Source organism: Xiphophorus maculatus, chromosome 10 (assembly GCF_002775205.1).
Source record: "Xiphophorus maculatus strain JP 163 A chromosome 10, X_maculatus-5.0-male, whole genome shotgun sequence".
Taxonomy (NCBI): Eukaryota; Metazoa; Chordata; class Actinopteri; order Cyprinodontiformes; family Poeciliidae; genus Xiphophorus; species Xiphophorus maculatus.
The window spans coordinates 15,238,780-15,248,922 of NC_036452.1; the positions used below are offsets into that span (position 1 = coordinate 15,238,780).

General features: G+C 38.0%; 1 protein-coding gene across 1 annotated transcript; it reads right to left on the reverse strand.

Moving 5' to 3' along the window:
• Positions 1-1,203: 1,203 nt before the first annotated feature.
• On the reverse strand, positions 1,204-9,472 carry LOC102217984 (26S proteasome non-ATPase regulatory subunit 11B). Its single transcript, XM_005794740.2, has 13 exons — positions 9,374-9,472; positions 7,892-7,993; positions 7,464-7,660; positions 5,692-5,749; positions 5,282-5,476; positions 4,746-4,890; positions 4,583-4,643; positions 3,291-3,353; positions 2,948-3,073; positions 2,554-2,589; positions 2,404-2,455; positions 2,176-2,318; positions 1,204-2,102 (listed from the first exon to the last, which is right to left on the reverse strand). Exons 1-12 carry the CDS (start codon positions 9,462-9,464, stop codon positions 2,176-2,178), a joined length of 1,269 nt encoding a protein of 422 aa, XP_005794797.1. The 5' UTR covers positions 9,465-9,472; the 3' UTR covers positions 1,204-2,102.
• Between the last annotated feature and the right edge of the window lie 671 nt (positions 9,473-10,143).

Below are 10,143 nucleotides of genomic sequence, written 5' to 3' on the forward strand. Positions count from 1 at the left end.
GGCGGGATTAGAGTACGTGGCCTAACGTCACTAGGTACGTATATTACAGCCGACGGAAAGTCCGGGTCGTACGTGAAGGTGGTCGCCATATTATGTGTGGCATTTTCTTAACTGCAGATATTTTGAGTTAGTTTAAGGGGAATTAAAGTATACCCTATTGAACATTGGTTATCTTGAATTGTAGAATTAAAAAAAAAAAACATTGATTACCATAACTACTGCTAAAATGAATATATGCACTTCGCACGAAAAGTAAGGACTTTTTTTTTCTGAGACAAATTTTTTCCTCTTTCCTTTTTTTGCTCCATCATGGTTTAGAATGCAAACATTGTCATCAGGTTGTAAACAAATTGTTTGAAGAAGTTTTCATCCCACTTTAAACTTCCAAGCCACTCCAGAACTGTTTTCCTCGGTTTTTTGATTTGGGTGTATGCTTTGGGTTGTAGCTAAGCTTAAAATTAACTTAATCTTTATCTTAAATTGTTAGGAGAACCTAAATTTTTAATTTCCTCCAGTTATGTCCAAAAAAAAAACTAAAGAAAAATACCCAAAGCATGGTAGACTTTGGGGAATAGCTTTGCTACTGGGTATAGGAATGCGTTTGTGCCAAATACAACTATTGGTATTATCAGCAAAAAGTTCAACTTTGGTTTTGTCAGACCAAAACACATTTTACCACTTGCTTTTGGGAGACCTCAAATCAAATGTTCCTTATTCTGAATTTAGCTGGGCTTAGATATTGTACTAAAGAAACCCCTTTCATATTACCAACCTATAAATGCCTAGAAATACAGTACATTCTCCCATGTACTAGTCAGGGGCTTGCAAAAAATTCCTGCAGCTCACTTAATGTTGCTTTCTGATACATCATCTTTATTTGAAATCAGATTTTGTGTTTAATGCCTTTCAAGACAAATCAAGTACAGTGTTAGGCCTCTTGGCAGCATCCATGACTGTTTTTTTCAGTCTTCCCATCAACTTTGAGGGACATCCAGTTCTTGGTAATGCTGCCACTGTTGTCCCACATTCTCTTCACTGGATGATTTTCTTCACTTTCTACCAACATAAGTCTGAAGATCTAACTAGGTAATTTTTAAAGAGAAGTTTGTTTTAATCAACTGAAGGCCACTGTCAAAAATCTTAGTAGTAGTAGGGAATATCAAGCCTTTTGTGTCTATTTTGTGGGAAAAGACAAGACAACTGTTAAAATACAAAATATTTATTTTTGAAAATGTCTTTATAAGAGAGAAAAACAAAAAAAAGAAAGAACCAAATCAAACTCATACAAATTGTTTGGTTACTAGCAGACTGTGCTAGTGCTAAGAACTAACGATGGGGAAGTGTTCACTTGGGAAAACCCGCAGACTTTCGGAGGCGATGGAAACAACTCCACTTCTACCCTGCGATTTCATTTTGCGCCCGAACGTTTGAGGCAAACCGAAGCGCCAAAGGTGGCACAGTTGGTGAAATGGCGTACTGTCTGTTCGGAAAACTTAAAAACGGGCTCGGAGTTGGTGCAGATATGTGGCAACAATGTGATTTTCCTTCAGCAAAAACACTAAAACTAGAAACCAAATTATATAAAGCTGAAATAGAGAGGGGACTCAACTGTTGGCATCCTGAAGGAATAACAAATGTCCCAGTTGAAGAAAAAAAATAAAATAAAATAAAATAAAACGGAGGCCTTGCTCTGCAGGTTGCAAAACAAAAGGCCACAGAGGTCGATGTTGCACCTGTGAGGTTGCAATGGAGTCAGCTGAATGCTTGGCAGGGCCAGCCTTACAGCAGATATAAACATATATGTGTTCCTACACCTATTATTCTCTGTTTTTTAATGCAGTTATACAATATTCCCTGATGGCCTGAGTTGGCCGTTGACTGTTGTACAGAATCCTGAAGAGTTATCAAAATCAGGAAGGAAAAAACAAACAAGTGATGAAGCTGTCCGTTTGAAAATCAAGGATGGGGGAATCCTGTTTGTTTTTCTCCCTCGTTTGTCCCCTTTAAAAATAAAAATGTTACACATGCTGGTCAAAACACACACACACGCACACGCACACACACAGTTCTTCCATCTCACGGCCTGCGGGGGGGAGTCGGCTCTGAGAAGGAGAGAGATGAAAACATTTAAAACAAAGAAACTAAATTGTGGTTTCTTATCCAACATCTCCTCACCTATGTCAGCTTCTTGGCTTTGTTGTAAAGCGAGTCCACGACTTTGCTCATGTTCTGAATTGTTTCCAAGGCTGCTTCGTATGTTTTGTCCACCGGAGGTTCTTCAAATATGATTAAGACACCTTCACCTTGGTCAAGGATTCCTGGAGGAGTGTTGGGAAAAGTACGTCACACCACTGAAGGCTGCGACAGAGTCGGTTCAACATTAAACCAGAAATGTTAAGTTACCGTGAAACTTTTTGTCCAGAATCATCTGTGATAACTTCCTCTCAACATCACCCTTTAATGATTAAAAAATAAATAAACAGTACATTTTTTAAGACAAATCACAGATTTTAATTTAAATGGGAACAGTTAATTGTTCCTGCTGAAACTTACCTTTGATAATTTGATAAGATCTGATATGTGTGCTATCTGAAATGACACGGCAAAGCAAATAAATCAAACATTTCAAAAACAAAAAACTATGTTGCTTTAATCCTGCATCTGTCGGTGCATCTGTCTAATGAAACAGAAAAACAAATGGATGTAGTATACAGTGTCTTAAAAGCAAAACCAGTAACTAAGTTGTATTGTGTTGGGACTAACTCAAAATACTGCATGATCAAGGAACTAGAAGGAGCTATTGTTGCAAAAGTAGATTTGCAAGGCTGGAAGAGGCATCACTCTTAATTCAGAGAGGTTTAATACAAATCAACACCACACCTGGTGACTTGCAACATACTTTTGTCATTGAAAAGTGATGTAAATCAAGCATTTGTAGAATTCATACCTGTACTCTGGAAAAAGGCTCAATGACTCGAATGAGGTTTTGTTCCAGCAGACTGTCGTACAGTTTGGCCAGGTGAGTGTTAATGATCGGATCATCTCTTAGTTCTTCTTTGTACTCTGTCAGCGCCTGAAAGACAAAATGGTTTGTTGGATTAAAAACTGACTCAAATCAGAAGGTATAAATCTGTACTTAATGAACAACTTTGTAAACGTCAGAAAGTTCTCTTTTGGCACAACACTTCTTTCTCAGTTTAATCCAGGAAACAAAGCTGAGGTCAAACAGAAAGCAAAATAGTCCTGAGACTGATTCATAAAGAATATAAAAGGTGGAAGATAATTCTTACCTTTTCAAAATCTGCTAATGATCTGTTCTTGCTGGCCTGTGCAACACATTTCAGTGCATCTGTCTAAACACAAAAAGACAGAAAATATTTCAGTGCCATCTTAGGCTCTGTTTACAGTTGAAACTCGTTTAACAAATCATTCTGTGCTGCATTTGCATTTCATGTTTACATGCAAACAACTGAATTTCACAGAGGAGAGAAAAAAAACATTTGAGGTCAAGGGAATCAAGTTTAGAAACACAAAAATTATTTTCCATACTAATCAAGATATGCAGGGGAAAAAAAATAGTGACTTAAAATAATATTAGGAGTGTAAACACAGACTTAAAAAAAAGGAAAACTGACAACGATGCACTTCTTCAAAACTATCCATACTTATTGAAATTCTACAAATGTTTTGTCACATTTTAAATACAAATTTTATTGTATTTTAATGGGATTTTATGTGACACACTAATACAAAGTAGTGCACATCAGGAGAAGTGGAAGAAAAAACATTTGTACAGATGAAATTTCTAAAAGGGTGGTGGGGAAATATGGTGAGTTTAGGTGAAGGGTCATGTCCTGCTAGGCTTGTAGTTTCAAATGACGCACAGAACATATTTCAACGATTGAGATATGTTTTATAAAACATATTTTAAACTTCATTCTTTGGTCTTCATGCTGCTGTTTTTCCTCTAACAAATCTTTGAGGCCTTCACAGAACAACTGGATTTATACTAAGAGCAAATTACGCAGTAGGAAATGTTGAGCAGTTTTTGGTTACGGTTGCTGCTGTGGAAATGCACCTTCATTATGTTACTTTAAAAAGCAGCACTTCCTTCCACTTCACAATCATAAAGTGATATATTACATAAAATCCTAGTCAGACGCTGCTGAAGTTTGTGGTTTAAAAATGACAAAACTGGAACAGTTAAAGCTGCTTTGGGCAGACGCCATATTGTTGACACTAAATGTTCGTTTTAACCATAAACAGATTTTAATTCCGAGAACTAAAAAAGAATTGCTTTGAGGTCATGAAAACGTCGATGTTAAATGAGAAAAAACAAAACTAGCTGGAGAAGATTCCCTTAGGTTCAAACAAACAACCAGAAATAAAATGTTAGAACAAGAAGTTCTAACATTTTGTTTCTTCTGGAAACAAAAAAAAGATCAAACAGTCCATATATAGGGATTGTAAAGTCCTGGATGACAGAGAATCTACACCAACACACTTAGCATTAATCAGACCTTTTGATTAACACTAATACATCTGAAAAAGAAAAAGAAAAATCTCTCGATTCGTTATGTACCTGACGTCCGGCGTATCGCAGGGCCAGTTTGCCGCTGACCAGGGATTGTACCTCCTCTGGTCTATACAAAACAAAAAAGTCAATTTATGGTTCAAATTTCAAAAGTGAACTCCAGACATTTATCTCAATAAAAATGTACACTTTAAGACACAGAAGTACTCACGAGCTGAGCACGATTTTGCACAGCAGCATGTATTTGAGTGCTGTAATGGCTCTGGGGCTGTCGATGGAGTCGTAACCCTCGAAGGCCTCAAAGAAGTAGGAGTAGGCCGTCTTCCAGTCCTTCTCCTCTGCTGCGTGAATGATCCCTGCAGCAGACATGACACAGCACGACATTAAGCGTTTACGGTCACAGTAAGACACATAAACCTCCATGAAATGTGAAGCGTCCACAGAGCCAGATGAGGCTCGTTTAAGCTGTAAAGTTACACCAAAACCAGCTGGGACCTTTCACCTTTCATGTGCTCAGAGGTATGATGTCATTTGTTCCTGCTTTTAAAAAAGAGAAAAACTGAAACTTTCACATAAACAATCCCGAAATTGTGAAATCACGCGAGTAAGAAAGAATCTAGAGCTGCTTCAGACAGTTCCTAGCAAACAGTTGTGACGATTAGATCGGTTTCAATCTATAAAAATAATTTTAAAAAATGATTTAAAGCCATCAGAAATTTTGAAGCATCAGCTTCATTCCCATCTGACCTGACTGCATGTCCAGTGTCGCCTGGAGCTTTGGGGGACAATAAATGGCGTTCGCCGTGGTTCTGGCCGAGGTCAGGGCGGCGCGGGCCTTGGGCAGGTTACTGAGAGCGTGGTACGTCTTGCTTTCGAGCAGCTGAACCTCAACAAGGAGAGCTTTGTCGTCCATCTTCTTCAGCTCCTGCAGCAACTGAGAGCCTGGAGGGAGGAGAGCGAGACCGAGTCAAAGTCATGCCCATCAAGTGTTGAACATTACTACTAAACTGTGACATACAGATATGAAACATGCTGCTTGTTTCTCCGTTTTAATCTGCTCCACATAAGAAAAAAGGTGATTATTAAGTGATTTCATTTAAGTAGGATATGATAGCTGGTTCCTAAAAACACCACATTGCGTAAGTAACAAAACTCACCAAGAGCCAAGGCCTCCTGGTATCTTTTGGTATCAAAATAGAGGGAGATCAGCCGAGCCTGAAATCGGAGAGAATGTTAAAATGAGCGCCAAGCCAAACCACTGAAAATGTTGGGCTGACCTTCATTTCATAGAACAGGGGTTCTCAATTTTCACGTTTAAAGATCCAAATCTGATTACTAGATGAAGTCAAAAGTTCAGAACTCTGGTAAAACTTTCTAATATCAACAGGAAATTAAAAGAATAAGAAAATAGACGTCACTTAATTCAGAAAATAAAATGGAATCCACTGTAAAATGAATAACTCATAATTTGCTAATTTTTTTGGTAACTATCTCGGTGTTACAGTGATATTTACAGCAAACATCCCAACCAGGTATTTTTTTTTATATATTAAAATTCAGAAAAGAACAAAAGTTATACATCGCAGCATCTAGGGGAAAAAAACAGCTAGTGTATGCTTTTGAATGAGCTGCTTAGACATAGGGCCTTATATAATTACTTTTTCTCATGATTACTTTTTTTAACCAAATTGTACATTAAGGATTTCATGTTTCACAACATAAATATGTTATTTAACATAAAAAGCTACTTAAAGATATGGCTAATTTAAAAAGGTTAACTACAAAAATAATGTACACTTATTGGGATTAATGTGACGTTTTTGAGAAATTGTAAATTTCTACAAACATAGCAAAAAACAATAAGTACATGTCAGTGCAAAGAATCCACTGATAGACTGGTCCCTGATTTGATACATCAAAGAACTCTAAATCAGAAAATTACCAATCAGATGTCCCTAACCCTGATCTGATTTCTGTAAATCTTGAAAACAGAACAAGCTTTTAGATGCTCTTAGCAAAAATATGGAAACTTTGTAGTTTGTACTGCATTTTATAATTTTTACAATTGTTGGAGGGTTTTTTGAACAGCTAACCAGATCTCAAGAATAAAATCGTCTGATTTCCATCTATTGCCGATGGGATAGTACATCACATCTCTATATAAAAGTCATTTCACTTTGAGTTCCTCTGCTCAGCATTTGAATTCAGGTCCATAAATGTGGAACGACAATAAACATTAATTTCACCATCTTTAAATTAAACACTGCGACAGTTCCTTTCAACAAGATAAATGGAAAAAACCCTGATATTCCCTATGTCAAATAAAAACTCCAACTGTTTCTTAATGCCAGAGTTAGATATGACAGCTTGGCCAAGACATGCAGCAAGTCATCAGATATTGCTTACATGCTGTTTCATCACATTTGTACAAGCTCCAGTTTTTATCATTTATTTGCCATGCTATAAACAGTCTTATTTAATGACAACTTTCACTTTAAGATGGAAACCTTTCCCACTCCCTGAGCCAGCGCGTTTTAAGAACCCATCCCCTCGGTTCTTAAGTAACTTAATATTTTTGGCAGGAATTGTTTCATTATTACAGGAATACAGAGTGATCAGGTTTTGATCACTGCATCCTGGAGTCAGGTTTACTTGATCCAAAAAGTCAAATAGAGAGATACGAGTCGGGTCTAAATGGCTCTTGGAACACTCTGATCCCACAGTAAACTGCCCTGTCTTGGAAACATTTTATATGTATACATGCTAAAAGTTAAAGGTTTGCAAAGCAAATGCAGAAATTATGTTGAGTAAATGTCATATCTTCTCTTACTGAGTAAAGTTCCAAATTCACATAGAAAAGAGTGGTTGAGGGTGGGTTAGGTGCTACTCAATGCACCCGCCCCATGAAAGCTACTTTAGACGTACTAACCTCCAGAGCCTGTCGTAGGAAGGTCCGCTTCTCTGCCTTTGCCCACTCGATGCATTCCAGACACAGCTCCACCTCCTGCCCAGTCGCTGCCTCCATGTCCAGGAAAAGGTCCAGCAGAGAGCGGACGAGCCGGGCTGCCTTGGCTTTGCTGATGGAAATCAGGAACGGTCTCACAAACTTCAACAAGCCTCCGAGTTCTGCAGGAAGATGAGGACCATCAAAACTTTATAATTCAGCACGTTTAGTTTCCTTTTAAAGGTAGTATATAAATAGCCAGACAATTCAAAATTAGAACAAACTTGGAAAACTAAATTATTTTAAGGAACTGTTTAAGTGATTGTGGGTTTTTTTTATATAATTTGATGGCAAAATTTAAAACTAATTCACTTCAACAATTATCACAAACATTAAACCATTAAAAACATTACCCGCAGCCTGCCCCGTCTTTGCCAGGAGTGTTCCCAGCTCCAGGATGCTTTGCTCTTTAACCCTAACGGCCTCCTCATCGTTCTCCTGAACGTCTCGTCTCACTGTTTTAAAAACAGAAACGTTAATGAAGATGACTGAGAAAAACAAAACTAACAAAGCAACTTCTCTGAAGCACATAGACATTGATCCCTAACTAACCTTCCTCCAATATGGGGCTGCAGCAGCTTGCTTTACAAAAGTCAGCAGTATCACAAGTTTCTCTCAGTTTCTGGAAAGTATACGCTTTATTGATTCTGAGGTTGGGCTCTACATAAAATGTGACCCCCCAATGTGTACCTCCTGCCCTCCCATTTCATTATTGAAGTTGTGTCTAACCAGCATAAACTATTTCATATCAATTTATGGAGATGCAGTCAGAAAATGCCTAAATGCCATTTTATTTTCTAAACACTTTGTATTACACTATTTGCAGTGATTTTAGTTCTGATTGCAGTTTGAGCTAGATACATGGAATATGGCAGATTAGAAACCCCAATGCCAAGAAAAACAACTCAAAGCAGCCTTTGTCAGACCTTTTTGGAGTTAGCACTTTGTTTCCTTACAAAGACTATAAGCAGATGATAAAGAATTACTTTAAAGAATTTGTCATCAAAGTGTCATTTTCTGACTACCTATTTAAAAGGACTTTAAATACATTTCCCCAAGACAATCAGGGAGTTGAATTCAACTAGCTTTAATTGTCCACGTTTAGAAAAAATTATTTATCTTTTAAAAAGTTGGCTCATATTTAAATATAAAATTATTTATGTTGAACTTAATGTTTCTTAAAGGTGGTGCTATCTGATTCGCAGATTATCCGGCTAATCTGTTCAGAATCAGAGTCAGACTGAACAAAATGGGTCCTGAAGTAAACAGAGCAGAGACTAGTTGACAGTTATTTGGCAGGTGTGACAGGGCAAATTGCTGACCGCCATGTCTATAGAAACATATTACCTACTGATATATAACGTTAGGAAAATGGGTCCGATTTGAACTTGCTGACTTACAAGGCGATTTTAAACAAGTTCCTAATAAATGTCCCAGAGATAAGTCGGTGAGTGTTTGTCTTTCCTCATCATGGAGCTGACTTCACTGTGCCCACATTACAACAAGCTAATAACGCTAGCCGCAGCACTGCCCCTTCTAACGGGGATAGTTGGACACAGAACCTATATACTGTGAGAAAATACCACGAAAACGAGCAGAGTTCTTAAAAAGAAGTCCGTATTTTACAACTGCTGGGGGACACATGGGAACCATGGGCCTAAAGAGAGAGCTGAGCCGCTGCGGAGCTAACGTCCAGCTGCTATCGGTTCAGCAGTGAGTCAGCACGGCACAGCGCCGGTTCAAGCTGCTGGAAAGCCTCCGACAGTCGCGGGGAAACACGGAACAAACAGGTTCAGAGGAACCGGGTCTAACTGAAGAGGGAAATAAACACCCACCGATTGAATGAAGGATGTCGATAGACGCATTCCGATCCGTGCTAATGAGAGACTGGGCTCTCTGGAATTCAACCACTGCTGCGGCCGCCATCTTCCTTATTCAAATACTACTTGAATGAAAAGTACGTGCGGCGAATACGTCTCTTGGCGGGCTGACGTCAGCGTGCTCTACGCTAGGCGTGACTTAGTGCACTTAGGGAAATGTAGTATATTGGTTGAACAGGTCCCACAAGTCTTCAAAATCAGCTTTGTAATGACAAATGTATTTTTAGGTTTATTTTTGATACCCTTACATATCTTATATATATAATCTGTGAGTTTGAAGAGAACATGAGCTACCTTAATTTCTTTGGCTGCTTTGACCTTTGTTGTGCAAGAAACTGGAAAAGACACAAACCTACACCGTATTTGTCTGCCTCTTTTCAAAACACATATGATGTATAAAGTGGGGGCAAATAATGGTCTTTGAAATATTTCTTTAATTATGTGAATTTGGCAGGTTCTTATTCATCTACTTTTCTTAAAAGACCAATTTCAGAGAAATACATTTGAACTAGTATTACTGCACTCGTTGAAATGTTGTCTTGGTCCAACTGAAATGCAAAACGGACAAAAGAACATAAAAGACTTTATCTGAGTGGCTTATACAAATAATTACATTTTCTTAAATTGAGTAATTTATAAGTCAGTACCAGGCCACTGTTGTTTCATAATGTGGTTAAAAGCAACAACAGGACCGGACAATGCGCTCCACATGTTTTGGAACAATT